Source organism: Cupressus sempervirens, chromosome 9 (assembly GCF_028749045.1).
Source record: "Cupressus sempervirens isolate cs-2001-9-10 chromosome 9, ASM2874904v1, whole genome shotgun sequence".
Classification (NCBI taxonomy): Eukaryota; Viridiplantae; Streptophyta; class Pinopsida; order Cupressales; family Cupressaceae; genus Cupressus; species Cupressus sempervirens.
The window spans coordinates 622,611,712-622,628,434 of record NC_143126.1 but is presented as its reverse complement, the minus strand read 5'-3'; the positions used below and the strand labels follow the sequence as shown (position 1 = coordinate 622,628,434).

The following is a 16,723-nucleotide window of genomic DNA, read 5'->3' as shown; positions in this document are numbered from 1 at the left end:
ATTCTTTGGTTCTACTTGAGATATCTGAGATAGTACTTCATTGTTTCTGATTCTTGTCATCACACCTTTATCTCTACTACTGATAATCTGCTCTGGTAGATGATTCTTTGTCATATTCTTACCAAAAGTAGGAGTTTTTATCTCAACTCTTAGCTCAGTTCTAGGTTCCAAACTTTGTTCCTACCTTTGCTCACCTTCATTCTGCAAATAATTGTTACTATCAAATAAAACCTCATCATTCCTTGGTTTAGTAATAACAACATTCTCATCATCAGAATTGTACTCAAATATTCTTTCTTTTATCCTAAATTTCTCATCAACTCTTACACTTGCACTTTCAACAATAGTCTTAGTTCTCAGATTATAACATCTATAAGATCTACTTTTCAATGAATAACCAAGAAACATACCTTCATCACTTCTAGCATCAAATTTACCAACACCATCATCAATAATAGTTACCAAAGCTATCTCTTCTAGTACTTTCTTTTCCCTAACCAATTCAGGCTCATTATCTCTAACATCATGGTCATTCAAGAATCTTTCTATACTATCTTTAAATTCTTCATCTTCATTAGAAAGTGAACTTTTTCTAGTCTTTCTTACTCTTTTTAGGGCATGTAGATGAAAAATGACCAAAATCATTACATGTACAACAAGCAAAAACTTCTATACCTTCTGGCTCTCTTTTCATGAGGAGATCAATACCTTCCTTGATCTTCATGTCTTCTTCAGATCTTGATCTGTCTTTACTTGTGCCTTTATCCAGAAACTTAGTGCTCAATTCTATACACAAATTTGATTTCTTACTAGGAAGCTCCATCTTCTGTGTGTTGAAATTTCCTCTATCAAACTCAGGACTATCTTTTTTGAAATAACTTGCCATTGATCTCCCAAAGTTGTTAAACTTATCCTTCAACAATGTGATGCTTTGATACTAATTGTTAGAAATAATAGTCCACCAAGATAATTGAGAGAGGGAGGGGGTGAATCCGTTATCCAATTAAAACATTTATCAACCTTAGTTAAACTTAACAATTCAATTAAAGTAAATAACAACCATAACAAGATGCACATACACAATTACACCAGATTTGTTAACTAGGGAACCCTTGATCAGAGGGAAAACCCCGGTGGGAATGATGCCCACAAAGATATACAAATATATATATTCCTTGTTAGAGGATGGACCTAGTTAGGAGTCTATAAACACATTTAGTATATATGAGTCTCTATTAGGAAAATTTGAATCCTTGTTAGGAGATTCCAACCCTGTTAGGAGTTGTAGAAGGCATAAGGACCCATTGTCCAAACAACTTCTGGGGCAAGATCGATAAACTTCACTGTGGAACTGATCTCTCAACTATTCCTTGCATAATAATTGTTCATACTATGCTTTAACCTCTTTCCTCTATCCTATTAACCAGACCAATCACTGTCAGACCTTGTAGACCAGGTCACGAACCTTGGATCCAAATACCAAAACTCAAATCTCAAAATGAGTTTTCTCCAACTTTGCCCTGCTCTACTTATCCTCGCATATCAACTTGTTTCTCTTCTGTTTTGCTCTTCATGCTTCTTGCAATCATTCATATATTCATACATAATGAAGGAAAATGACATTCCTTTATACTGAATCCACACAAACAATTCCCTGAGTTGACTATAACACCTTCTCAATTAATTATTATAGGACCTCATTAAGAATGCATTATACTTAGCAATAACATTAATCTATCACCTTGTAACTTGAATATCTTTCTGTACGTGTAATATTATGACGAGTGAGCTTAGCCACATCATCACCAACATGTCTTCTACAAACCTTTAACCTTTCTTCTCAGAATAACAACTCTGCTAAGAGGTATAACAAGTTTACCAGAACATGCTTTTGTAAAGTTTATCTCAGAATATTTTTGATGGAAACTTGCATAACTTCTTCCAAACTTAATATCTTATGCTCTTGAGGTTAGTTGCATATACTAGGCACTTAGTAGTATCTCCCTTTAACCTTGCTAGTGAAAATACTCAATGATCTATCCATACCAACTTGATCTTTACTGCTGTTCTTTTGTCAGATACCACAGAAAACTGCTATGTTGACATCAATGACAAACACAGTCATGAATGTAACATATCATCAAAATAATGTATCTACAATACTCCCCCATAGGAATATTATCAGCATTCATGCTTCCAACACACTTTGTTCCTCATCCTCCTTCATAGTCAAATTTAGGTTGACAATAGGGCTTAGATTTTCATTCGACGATCCCTCTTCCATAGGCAGTCCCATTTTTGGCAATCAACTACATTTATGATAATATCAACTACTGACCATGATTTCTATAATTTAAAGAATGTTTTTTTGACCAGATTCCACTCTTCTGTAAATGCAATAGGACATTCCACATACGTGTCATCCTTTAGAAACCTCACTTTCTTATCACTTGTTGAATTTAATACAGAGTGTAGTCTTTTGATAATCTAACAACTGATTTGAAAAACATACGATTAATTTCTAGTCATTGATTCATTGAGTAATCATGTCATTTTCTAGCACATTCGCCAACACATTGTTTATGTTTTTTCACTAGATGGGAAAAATCGCTAATCAAATATATATATTTTCCAATAAACAAGAATAATTGCCTAATCAAATATATATATTTTTGAAAAAATGGAAAAAGTTGCCTAATACTATATATATATATATATATATATATATATATATATATATATATATATATATATATATATATATATATATATATATATATATATATATATATATATATATATATTCTAATAAACGGGAAAAATTGCCTAATACAATATATATATATATATATATATATTCCAATAAACATGAAAAATTGCCTTATTCAATATATATGTTTCTATCAAAAGGGACAAAATCACCTCGATTTTATGAAATTTTGTAATGGTCGAAGAAAAATTGCATCTAAAATTAAACTTTTCTTGACATCAAATTTTTTTTTTTTTGCCAATAGAAATTAATTTCCCTTGAAACTAATGTTGGATTAGCCACAAATTTATATATTTTTCAGGGAGGGGGTTTCTTATAGTTATCCCTGTCAAGAACCCCGACACCTTGACACGTCATGGTTTATGCCTTTGAAAGGACTTAAAAAACTAACTCCTCAAAACTTGCCCCAAATAACCCCAAAAACAAACAAGAAAAGGAAAATAAAAAGATGGGAGGCGAGAGGACACTTGTTGGCGACCAATTGCTTCCAACTATCGAGAGCACATGGGTCCACAATCTAACTCACTGAATACCTATTAAGCCAACTATAAGGGTCCCACCAACTAGGAACAAAAGAAAAAGAAGGGGGTCCCCATTAGGCCAAGTGGCCAAAATGGGGTGAGTTGTGGGGACACAACTTCACCACAATTTCATTCCACTACTTCTACACTTGCTAGAAAAGACTTCATGACCTAATAATAATTACTCAATTGGACAATAATTTTATTGCTTTCAAGATTTCCTAGAAATTAATATAGTCTTATGGGTGATGGTTGATGATTGTAAATTTGTCCGAGATCATAGTCTACTACTAATTTTTATCTATTCTATCAAGTTCCTAGCCACATTGTACTTAGCAAGACTTGATCTAAAATAGACTTTTTAAAAACCATCAAACTTCACCAATAAACTATAATAGCTTACTTTTACCAAATTTATTTAATACTTCAATTTATCAAGATAATCAATTTTACCAAATTTATTTAAGACTTAGTTTTGATTTCATTCATTTTAAAGTTCCACTTTTACCCACTAAACATTTTTAAAACCAAACATTCTCATCAATAACCCAACTATCATTTGACCATAATTATGGTTAATGACATTATTTACCATTTATATTATTGGAACCCCTAAATCAAACTTTCTCTTTAAATCCCCTCTACCATTAACATTCAAAGATTCATTCTTAAATTACATGCTGACAAATACAGAGCACCAAACAATCAAATTAACTTTAGATTAGTAATCCAAACACCTTCAGCAGAAGTGGCTAACTGCAACTAAAAAATTCGAGTTCTTATGGGTGGCAGCTAATTAAAATGGCGTGGTTTCAAAGAGCATGCTGTCCCATATGCTCCTGGCTTACGTGTGCATATGCACCGTATTAAGCGCCAAAAAACATTCCATATTATCCGCCAAAATGTCATACTTAAAAAAGATGCGCTCAACTTTAATATACTATTGTGCGTGACTCAAAGTCCACTTTAAAAAACGAATTTCATGTGGCAGACATTCTTCTTCTGACAGACAAGCTCTTCATAGCCCCACAAAGGGAAGTATAGTCTTTTTAGTTCATGGATTCTACAGAACTGTAGGGACTGAAAGGTATAAGAAATTATGGAGTTTTGGATGATCTGAATACTGTTGTATCTAGTGTTAAGATTGATGTAGAGTTGGGTTTAAAAAAATGATATTATAACTTTCTAAAATCGATAAGATTACCTGTATTAGACGTGATTTCAGTAGGAGAATCGTGTTGCTTACATCGAATCTTTCATGTTCGATAAGACATAATTCTCGACGGATTATTTATGAATCATTCAATTTTATTATATGTATTTTAAAATTCTATCATTATTTATATAAAATGATTTATAACTAGCTCTATAAGGACATATTCAGACCCTCACTGGTGTGGATTCCTTTAAACATGAATTTATATTGTTTCCCTTTTGGTCCAGATTTCATTCCTTGTTTGTAACCTTCCACCAAACTAGTAAGTAAATGAGAATGAGACCCACCATTTGTAGCCAACTGAATTTTCTGTGAAACCCTAACACGGTGATAAAGACTAAGACTTCGGTCTTCAATTGCTGTAACTAATTAATATACTGAGCCAGGCAAGCATGAGCAAACGAAACTTGTGGTGAATAAAAACGTGGAGTAGAGGTGAAGTTGTTGGCGTTATGCTTTTCTTTCATTGTTCCTCTGAATTGCCAGACTGTAGGGTTCCAGCAAAATACCATTTAGTTTCTGATCTTCATCTGTGGTCCATTTGTGTCTTAAATTCCTAATAAGGACAACCAACACTCTAGTTAAAATAATAGCTGAAGACAAGTTTTAGCTGAGCTTGCCGCTGGATTGCTTAATTTCGACATAAATGCATGCACAGTTTTGTTTTTGCTCAGTTGAGGAATGAATTGGGCATTGTCCCCAAGTGAGCAAGCTTCTCATGCCTTCGTTTTGTAACTGAATGAAAACCCACATGCTCATTCGTTTACCCAACGCATGTTTATGGCTGCAATACCTTTCTCTCAGGTTGAAATGCCCCTTCTATATATGACATTTCATTGTACGGCATGAAGAAACGTCTCTGCTAAACATGTGAGCAGGCTTTTCATGCCTCTGTTTTGTGATTGTATGAAAACCCACTTGCTCATTTACCCCACGCATGTATATGGCTACAACGCCTTTTTCTCAGGTTCAAATGCCCCTTCTATATATGACATTTTGTTGTACGGCATGAAGAAAGATCTCTTTTGAACTCTTATTTTCTTGTATGGGTAAGAGAGTAGAGAAGAATGTGTGGAAGTAAGATCTTGTAAGAATCTTATTTCTCCTGCACAATGCATTTACTCGTCGAGAAGAAGAAGATTCCTTATTACCTTGATGTTATCTTAATAAGGGATTGTGTTTGATTATATTCCAACACATCGGAATTGGAACGGCTACATGTTTCCACTTATGGTCTGGCTGCTGAGTGTCCAAGCAGAATTCGATGCTCCTTACAAATTATATAGTGTTTCTGGCGTTTTTAAATTGTGGGTTTAGTTGATCGGGCGGATCCGTCACAGGAAATCAGAATGTTTGTCTCTGATGAGAACGGAGATGAATCCAGGAAGGAAATGGCGGCTCTTGATAATTTGGGGGAATCGATCCAGAGTCTGTTGGGTTCGAAGACAGAATTGACATTTACATGGGGGGATGCTGTTCGTTTCATGATCAAGGATTTGTCCTCCGATTCTAATTCTGCTAGTTTTCAACCGAGCCCAGCTGAGCAAAATGTTAGGATTTCAGAGATAGAAAAATTGCAGTTGGAGGAGGACATTGCAAAACTAGAAGGTATGCATACTACATACATATATGTTCGTTACAGTGTTTGTTAATCAATGGCAACATTATTTCAGTCTTAGGTTCCTGGAGATTTTGGCAGCTAATACGCATTTTCATTTTAGGTGAGCTAGATGCACTAAAAGCTCATTTTAGACAATCTGATAACAAGAGGAGGGATGCCCTGAGAAAAATATTAGATCTCAAGGGTAAGCGTACTCTTCCAAAATGCTTTTACCGATTTCTATGAGGAAAGATGTGTTGATGGACGTCCATGATTCACAGGTAGCATCCGTGTTTTCTGTCGCATGAGACCCTTTCTGATCAATGAGAAGAGGACACATCCAGGACCCTTCATAGTTCCAGATTTGGAGAAGGTTATGATCAAAGCGGGAGGAAAGAGTAAAGAGTTTCACTTTGATAAGGTTTTCCTTCCAGAGGCTTCACAAGGTAAAGACTCTCATTGTTTAATTTCTACTCTTCTCAGAATGCAATGAATGATTGTTTATATCCAAAAGACATTTTGCGCAGATGAGGTGTTTGCAGAAGTGGAGCCGCTTATCAGATCTGCCTTGGATGGGCACAATGTATGTATGTTTGCTTATGGGCAGACAGGAAGTGGCAAAACCTATACAATGGTGAGTGCTTTAGTCATTCTATTGGTTTAAATCCTACACTAGGATATCTATTTTTCTCGAAATTAAATAATCTTCTGCGTTTTTCTTTATGGTAGTTTCTAGCAATGGTAATCTATATTCAATTTTTCAGTTTCAAGCTCTCCCTGACCTAAACGGGAATGGTCTGCACAATGTAACCTGTACCTCTATCAAAATACTCAATAGAACTAGAAACTATAAAGACGTTGCTTGTACAAGACAGAATCATCTGTTGGTGCCAAATACTACCAGTGAAAGTGGCAAATGCAAATCAAATTTCCTGCTTCTTGTCCTTAAAATTAAACTTGCTTTGGTGAGGGATGTTTTTCGACGTCCTCTCGGCCATGACTTTTACTGTTCTGTCTTCCAAGAAGCTTAAAAGCATTAAATTGATAGAAATATGCAGTAAAATTTAATTGTGGCCTTCCTTTCTGGAGATAAATTTTACAACTTCATTTCAATAAGTGTACTGCAGGAAGGAAGACAAGATAGTCCAGGTGTCATTCCTCATACAATTCAAGAACTCTTTGGGAAAGCAGCCTTGGATAGCACTTCGACCTTCACCTTTACATTTAGCATGCTAGAAGTTTACAATGGATACCTGAGAGATTTGCTTGTAAATCGACCCACAAAGTTTACAAATGCTACCCCAAAATGGTATTTCCCCTGTTTTCATTTCATAATCTGGTATTCTACATTTTTAGAATCAGGTCCTCAGTCATTTACAGGATATGGTTGAAATGTTTCAATCACGTGCAGTCATGGCTGCCTAACTTTTTTCGTATTGGTACAGTCTTTCAATTCAAATGGATGCACTTGGTGGAGTGGAGATTTTGAACTTGAGGGAGGTGGTTGTGACAGATTTCAAACAGGCAATCCAATGGTATCGTTTGGGCAGTCGTGCAAGATCTACCGCATGGACCAATACAAATGAATCTTCTAGCAGATCACACTGGTGAGTTAAAAGACATCAACTAGAGCTGCTGTAAGTTTGAGGACTCTTTGTTATTTCACTTTTGAGATGACAGTCTCAAAAGAATCTTAAGTTATATCTTAACAAAATCTTAAGAAATAAGGAAGTTAACTGAAGCCGATCTATTTGGAAACAATTCTTCATGTGTTATTGAAAAATATTTTCAATATTTTTGTAAAGTGGAAAGTTGAACTTCAAAAAATATTACTACAGAAAATGTCAAATTAAAGTGTTTACTGCAATTTTTTCATATGCAGCTTGATCAGGATAGTCATTAGCTGCTTGGCACATGAAAACAGACATGTTAATACAAGCAAGCTTTGGATGGTTGATCTTGGAGGAAGTGAGCGTCTGATTAAGACTCAGGCTACTGGCCAAACTATGGAGGAGGGAAAAGCCATAAACTTGTCTCTCTCCGCCCTTGGAGATGTTATCAGTGCATTGCAGAGGAATCAATCTCACGTTCCTTACAGGTACTTACACCTTTTCAAATTATCTGCACTTGAATTTTTTGGTTCTCCTTGTGGTCGTAAGTTGGAAGCAGGAATTATACTCTTCAACGATCAAATTTTAAATAGTGGCTTTTTTTTATACTTGCAGGAACAGCAGGCTCACCCAGATTCTAAGAGACTCTCTCGGTAACCAAAATATTCTTTCATGTTATGTGGGCATACATGTGGAACATGCATGGTTTTATTCTTTTGTATTTGGAATACAAGAATGAAATTTTGATTTATGCAGGACATGATTCAAAGACTTTAATGCTTGTACATATCAGTCCAAAGGAAGATGACATACTGGAGACTGTTTGTTCTTTGAAATTTGCAACCAGGGCAAGAGGAATACAACTTGCAAGGGAGCTGTCAAATGTATAATTCCTATACAATCTTTTAGATTAAAATCTTCGCATATATTCTATGTGGAAGCAAAAGCATGCAATACTAAACATGGGTCATGAAATTTGCATGTTTTGTCATTTAGGAAGCCAAAGAACAGAGAGAAGCAGTCGTGGACACTTTGATGTTGCATATGAAGCATCTCGAAGATGAATGCGTAAGTGCAAGAAATAATATGGAAACCATACAGTTTCTTCTAAGAGAGAAGAAAAAAATCTTTGCAAAGAGTGATTCATCCTTAAATAATAATGAGCTAGTACAACCTTCAGTTGATCAAAAAGAATCTGGCATGGGTGTGGAATCTCTGGATTGCAATCTTTCAGAGAAGCCTTTTGGATTGAAAATACCCAGATTTATGGCACCGACCGCTTCCAGCCGCCTCCGAGGTAGGCCGTATGATGCAAACTTCATAACCCCAAAAAATGAAATAAAGAGAGAAAAGGTAGATGGCAAGGGAGAGACCCTGCCTGCTAATGTTAGAACTGTGGCCACTTTACCTAAATCAAGTGACATTGCACAATCACAGAGTGAGACAGACTACAGTCCGTTAGATGAGAGAATGTTGGGGCTGTCCTCCATGCCTCGTAGCAGGGCGGGGTCTCGATTTGTTTCTAAGCAATGTACAATCAATGAGTCACAATGTCTTTCAGAGAGCAGTGTGATGATGGGGGGTAATCATGGGCTGAGATGTTCAGCAATGCCAAACAATAGGAGGGTATGTGCTGGATCCTTGTGCAAGCAATTATGCAATAGTGGTGATTCACAAGATTCTCCTAGAATTGGCACTAATGCAAGAAACAGACAATCTTCAATGGCAAGCAATGGGAGGACCTCTAGATCCCTTTCAAAAAAATCCACCACTGATCCACATAGTAATATTCAAGATGGATCGAGGCATTCTTCAATGGCAAATAATAGAAGGGCTTCTAGATCAAGTTCTAAGCAATTGACGGCGGGTGAAATATCACAAAGTGTATCAGATTCTTGCAGCCCTAGATCGAAGGACAATAATCAACGCTCCTCCACGGAGCCAAACTTGAAAACCAACACATCAACTAGCAAAAGCACACTATACAATAAACATTCAAGAGATACCAACTTAGTTGTGCAGAAGGGTCAACACAAGGAATCAGAAGAAGTTTATCATTATCTCAAGCAGAATTCCTGCAAATCCTCCATATCTCCATCACCCAAAACTCATAGGAAGAGCTTCAGCGATATAAGCAAGTATGGAGCCATAACAGAGTTATCATTACCAGAAACACCCAAGAAAACATCAAACTGTGGTTTCCACTCCAAGGGGATCCCTACTCACAGGAGGCAGATGTCAATAGAGTATAGGATTTCATTCAATACCAAACTTTAGGTACGGCCATGGGGTACATACCATATAACTAAGCGCTTTACACAAACTCCTTAACATCATACACAGGAATCAAGCCTGCATACTGGGCTAACTTATCAACACTGACCAACTTATCTTCCTTTATTTGTTATTCTTCACAATAAGTATTTTACCCGGTATCCTTTGATTTTCCCCTTACACAATAAATCCAACCAAAGTTTATACTATGTTTTGTGTTTGGTAGGTACGAAGTTCTGTTAATATTGCTGTAATTATAGATGGGTTTTGTGAGGACTGAACTTTGGGAGAGTAATACAGTTGACAGCTTTCTGATGTATCAGGGTTATCAAAGTGTTCTTGTAAAGATTGCATGTATACGGAGACAGCTGGTTCTTTAAGATTATGACTTAATGATGACAAGCTGATGCAAATGTACTTTATTGTTTTTCAATGGATCCTTGGCTTTATGAAAAGAGAACTATGTAGTTTTAAAATTTAAAGCTATGAATGTTGTATGCATTCTTCTTTTAAATCAATCAACTATACTTGGTTTTGACAGGTCTAGGAAAAGAAAGGAAGGAACCTCGGGAAAAGTCGTATGTGACCGACCTGTTTATATTATGTTGAATTTGTTTATTGGTGAATCAGTTTCTTAGTCGAGCCAACACCCACGAACATTGTCTAGTAGGTGGACCCTAATTTATCATTTGAAAGAGTTTAACATGCCATTCATGTTGAGCGTATATTGGAGCTACGGAAAACTATGCAATGGAATCAAAGTTGAGTTATGGTAGTTTATCTCGACTAAGCTTGTTTGGAGTTAAGTTACGTGGAAGATGTTATAAATAGTTGAGAGGTGTTTTTTAACTACAAGAAGTTTGGTAACTGACATATTTGTAATGGTAAAAATTGAATATTTTTTTCCCGTTTAGTTTTGGAGTTGATGGGATTGGCCTTTCAAAGACTTTTCAACTTGAATTTTATCTATTTAAATAAGAGTTAAATAAATCAATTGTTGATTTTCGTCTAAATTTTATTGTGAAGGCACAATTCCTTTTTATAAATAAAATTTCTAAATTTTGATAAGACAATAAGAAGTGTGTTTTAAACTAGAAAGTAAGAAAAGACTAATAGTTATCCATCACCATGCAATAACTACAAACATAAATTTGTTAATGTAGTCACTCACATACTCATCCTCTTATCAAAATTATTGATAGAAATGCTCTCACATAAACTTGCTGACAAAATAATACATGAATAAGAGTCATAAATTTGCTATAGTAATTCATCTAAGGAATCAATAACCAACAAACAACATGGACAATCAAAACCACTTATAAGATAACAAATAACCATTTATTTATTCATTTAACTTCCACATTGATGATTACAATTACATAATGAATGTCTTTGATCTACCAATATAGATCTTAGAACTACTCAATCAATTTACTTCTCCTTGCTTTTGTTGTTGCATTCATTCCTCGCCCCTTCTCATGTTTCAACTTCACCCATCTTGTTCGTTCTTCTCATGCATGTTTTCCATTTTTTAGGTCGCTTCCTTTCCTCAATGCTATACTTCCTTACAACCTTTTTCAAACCTTGCTTTAGCCATCTCAACTCTTTTTAGTTCAACCTATTTCATCCCTCCATCTAGGTTATCTAACTTTGTCAATCTTTCTTCTATCTTGGCCCCCTCATTACTCTCACTAACCACCACTATATGCAATGCCCACCAATGACCTCCTCTATTGTCAATTGGCCTTTCGTTTCCTCTATTCTATTTCTAACCGTTTCTCAATCGACCTTTAATGTTCGTAACCAACTATTTACTATGCTCCTCCAAATACTTGACACCCATTCATTTGTACACAAATTGGTACAAATAATTTCAAGTAAATTGAAGGGTTCCATGTCTTCGAACCCATCTGATTGTCTTTGAATATCTTCATAGAATGATATAAATTTGCATTTATCTTTTTAGAAGGAAAATCTATTCAACATTAAGTCATCTGGGAAACCATCACCTTGAATAAAACCTTGAATACTATTACTAAAATTTGCTCACATTATTCCATACTTTTGCTCACACTTCTCATCATTTATCTTTGTTGGTGTAAATATATATTTACCATTTACACTTAAGTTTAGTTAGGTTAATGCATTATTTTATTATTTATTTTGTGAGACACTTAGGAGTTTGCATACTTTCATGAGTTGTCATGTTGACAACATAGAAATACACAACTCTAATTCAGCACATGGTGTCTACAACACTGGAGTTTTCATCATTAACTGAGCTGTCATGTAGACAACACAATTATTCGCACTCCTAATTTAGCACATGGTGTCTACAACATAAATTTGCGTGTTAGTAACCCATATCTAGTGGATACAACATAAATTTGCGTGTTAGTAACCCATATCTGGTGGACATGTGCCTGGTTGCATGACTTATCATGTTATTGATTCCTAGGCATTCTAGATGCATCTCAGAGGCCTTTATATATAGGCACTCCTAGTGTACTTTCATACACATTGAATCAAATACATATCAATATTCTGATCATACTCTTTCTGGTCTACTGTTGTGTTTGTGTTTGAGTTCTTTGATTTTGGGTGAATTTTGCTCTAAGGCAAATTCTTACATGGTATCAGAGCTTGGAGAATCTCTTTTCACATAGCTGTTCGAGACCATTATTGTTTCAACACTTCAGCCCAGATCTAGAGTACCGTAGAAATTAGGAGCGTCTAGAGCTAGAATGGACCTCGCCATTATGACTGAAACGTCGATTTGGTGAAAATTGACTATACATTCTCCTACCCTAGGCTAAAGTCGATTGCAATGCAATTTTTTTTTGCAAATCGGCACCTGGAGGACCGATTTGCAAGTTCGGGTATGATCTTATAGATCTATAATTTTAATTTTCATATTTGTTATTTTATTTCCTCTTTGCATTTTTGGAGTATTTTTTCAATTTTTTTTAGCCCTTCAGGCAGCAGAGAATTTTTTTTTATACAAGTACCGGGCAGTGACACCTCGGCTTTGTACCCTGCACGAAATATTTTCCATATTGCAGAGAATATTCTCATTTTTAGGCGGTGAATATTCTACAAATTTTGGCTGAATATAACATTTTCGGCAGCCAACATTCTACCACCGATCGAGCACGACTCACTAAACCCGGTGGGCTGCCTCTTTGTTTTACTCCTCCACAACATTTTCTTTTTAAACAACACCACATCATTTTTGAATGTGTGTGGGACTAAAGTCCCACACCCTGCGGCCATTTTAAATACACCGCTGGGCGTTTTGTAGATTTTCAGCACCAAAAGCAAGCTCCGATTATCGCATTTTACTGTCTTTAGTACGACACGATGGAATTTTGGCCGATTGCATTTCACACTGGAACCTGCAGATCAGACCTCTCGGTGGCAATAAATTTCCAGCCACCTTCCATTGGACTCCACTCATCTCTAGTGCCACGCGATGCCTTCTGCGCCCTTGCTGAACTGTCTCCGACATGCCAGCTCTATGCCACGCAGTGCCCATTGATAGCTCCATGCCATAGTTTATAGATAGCTTAGCAGTCTTTTTTTGCCATGTCCACCGTTGCCAATAGGTTTGACACGTCGGTGACACGTGGTCTGACACACGAATGTTGTACCCAACCACGTTAGCCTGTGTCACGTTGGATATCATATAGTGCTAACTCAGATTTGTCGACTCAAATTTTTCGTATGATCCGTATGTTTCCCTACTGCTTATGTTAGCATGATGTCATCGCCACGTCAATAGGGGGTCGAGTTTTCACCGACGTCAGTATTTTACAAATTTAAATTTGACGGTTGTCAGACCATCATTTCCAGAAATTTTATAACTATTGCAACGATTGTTTGACCATCAAATTTAAGCTCGCAGTTTTCTGCCCAGACCCCTCTTCAGATGCATTTTTGATTTGGTAGCCCGACTTCGGAAGGCCATAATTCAGTCATCCAGACTCCAAATCAAGTGAATTTTTTTTTGATTTTGGGTTGAATTTTTTGAACTTATTAGTGGTGGTGTTCTTTTCTGGTTTTGGTGCAAGGATTTGTCAACAAATTATGTTTTTTTGGCAACTATACCTGTTCAATCTTACATTTTGCAACTTCAAACATTCTGTACGGGATCATCTGGAGACATTTTCAAGTTACATTTGTTTTGAAAGTGCGTTATTTTTTGTCTACTTTCCAAATATATATTAAGATTCTAGGGTTGTGTGGACAAAAATCTCACTTTTAGACTTAGGGCCTTTTTTGCATTATTTTGCTTTGATTACTTTTAAGAATTGTTGTACATCTGAGCTATAGTGCTTAGTGATAGATTTGAGTCTCAAAAGACAGTTGTATATAGAAAAATCAGAAGTCCACTTTGTACATTTTGACAAGTGGCCTATTGTACACACACTACATACAAAGTGCCAAAAGCATCTTTTTTGGGTGGGGTCTTTTGATTGAGTGAAAAGTGGGGTGTGTATTGTATTTTTTTTTCTCTCTTTTGTGTTCTTTTCATTTTTTGTATCATGGATTCACCTAAATGTCCACCTCTAACTTCACGCAATTATTCTACGTGAAAGATATTGCATGGAGTAGATTAATGGAAAAAGGTTTAAGTCTTATGTTGATGGTACGATTCCCAAACCCACTGATGCTACAACACTCGTTGATTGGCAAAAATAAGACCAATAGGCTTTAAGAATAATCAATAATTGTGTACATAGAGATCTCTTCTTCCACATTTCTAGTTTCAAGGAATCCAAACTTGCATGGGACAAATTTGAAGCATTGTATAGTAAGGTGGATGAGGAAAAGGGTTTTCAGATTAAAGATGATCTGCTTCTATTGGATCCAAAGAACTTTGACACAATTCAAGACTACATCAACAAAACAAATGAGTTTAGGGCACTACTTAAAGATTGTGGAAATCTCATGAAGGATGAAAAGTTGATTCATCATATCCTGAAGAGGCTACCTTCAAGTATGCTTCCTTTATTTCAAGTCATAATACTCATAGGTTAACCATGGGAAGTGCTTTCCAAAAGCCTACTTTTGATGCATTTGCAAAAATGTTGATTCTTGAACAATCTCACTTGATAGATTTGGGACTTCTCACATCATCAAAGACTAAAGCATTGGTGGCTAGTGATGAGCACCAATCAAGTCAAGGAGGAAGAGGTTCTAACAAGAAGAAGAAGAAGCAATGGAAGTAGAAATCATAGTCTGAGACACAACAATCCTCCTCACAATAAGGCAATTCTTCTTCCAATAAGAAAGGAAGTAATGAAAAGAAGGATAAACTTTTTTGTGCATATTGCAAGAAGCCAAATCATGATGAGCATCATTGCAAGATTAAGAGAATCAATGAGTTGGAAAACCTACTCAGGAAGAAAAAAATTCAAGTGCCAAGTGCTTCCAAGGATTCAACTCCAACCTCTTCAAAGGTAAAAGGGCAAGCACTTATGGAAAATGCAAGTTCTTCATCAGAATGGATTCTTGACTTAGGTGCCTCCTATCATATGCGTTATTCAAAGGGAGACTTTTCTTCATTGAAGTAGTCATAGGTACCACACATCTTTGTGGAAGATGATACTAAAATGGATGTTGAAGGGAAAGGACACGTGGAAATGCAAAATGGGGAATTCAAAGACATTCTCTATGTTCCAAACCTTAGCTTTAATCTCCTCTCAATTTACCAAATCACTCACCTTGGAGATGGCAAAAAAGTTGAGTTCCTTCTAGATTTAGTGATGGTGCCAAGTCTTAAAGATGATTCATTAGCTGTAGTGGGAAAAGTCAATCATGACAAGAGGCTTTATTCCTTCTCCCATTTTGTGCCTAAGTCTCCTTCACATGCCTTGCTAACTCAATCTAATTCACAAATCAAACTATGGCATGAGCGGTATGGTCATCTTGTCTTCTATTATCTTCAACAACTTTGCTCCAAAAACATGGTTAAAGGTCCACCTCTAATCAAATTTTCTTAGGGTGAATGTTCATCATGTTCAATGGATATGCATCTAGAGGAGAAGTTTGATAAAAGGAAGTCTTCAAGAGCACTAGTTGTTCTTCAATTGGTTCACATGGTTTTAGCAGGTCCTTTTGCAGTGACATTAGTCAGCCAAGGCCGCTACATCCTTACTTTTGTTGATGACTTTTCACGCTTCACATGGATCTACTTCCTTCATCACAAGAATGAAGTGTTGAACAAACTTCAAGCCTTCAAGAGTCATGTTGAACAGAAATCAAGGAAAGCCATCAAGGTTCTATGGATGGACAATGAAAGCAGATATGTGGACATAAGACTTAAAGACTTTCGCAAACTTGAGGGAATTGATCTTCAGAATCCACCAACATTTAGTCCGCACAAGACATATGTTGCAGCACTAAGGATTAGGACTCTTAAGTCCATAGAAAGTTGCATGATACAAGCCAAGTCTCTTGATCCTACACTAGAATTCGAAGCTATTAGCAGTCCCACTCACATACTTAACAGGTCTCCTCATAATGTCTTGGATGGAAAAAATACTTTTGAGGCATGGTGCGGTAGAAAACTAGTTGTGAGTCACTTTAGAGTCTTCAGTTGTCCAGCATGGGCAAAACTATCTTCTAGGGGATGCAAGGCACCACCACCTAGGCCTTGTACTTTCATCAGATATGAAGATGGTGTTAAGGCATATAGACTAATGGATCTAGAGATACATGAGATCT

At 36.1% G+C, this 16,723-nt stretch overlaps 1 protein-coding gene across 2 annotated transcripts; it reads left to right on the top strand.

Annotated features, from left to right (window-relative positions):
* Window positions 1-4,254: 4,254 nt before the first annotated feature.
* On the top strand, window positions 4,255-10,904 carry LOC149540243 (kinesin-like protein KIN-14U). Of its 2 annotated transcripts, XM_089801388.1 has the most exons (11): window positions 4,676-6,115; window positions 6,229-6,312; window positions 6,389-6,553; window positions 6,635-6,741; window positions 7,235-7,416; window positions 7,553-7,714; window positions 7,990-8,205; window positions 8,333-8,370; window positions 8,474-8,601; window positions 8,714-8,785; window positions 10,533-10,904. In XM_089801388.1, exons 1-11 carry the CDS (start codon window positions 5,857-5,859, stop codon window positions 10,536-10,538), a joined length of 1,419 nt encoding a protein of 472 aa, XP_089657514.1. In that variant the 5' UTR covers window positions 4,676-5,856; the 3' UTR covers window positions 10,539-10,904. The 2 variants fall into 2 exon arrangements, with proteins under 2 accessions (XP_089657513.1, XP_089657514.1); XM_089801387.1 differs by lacking the exon at window positions 10,533-10,904 and having other exon boundaries at window positions 4,255-6,115; window positions 8,714-10,473.
* The last annotated feature ends 5,819 nt before the right edge of the window (window positions 10,905-16,723 follow it).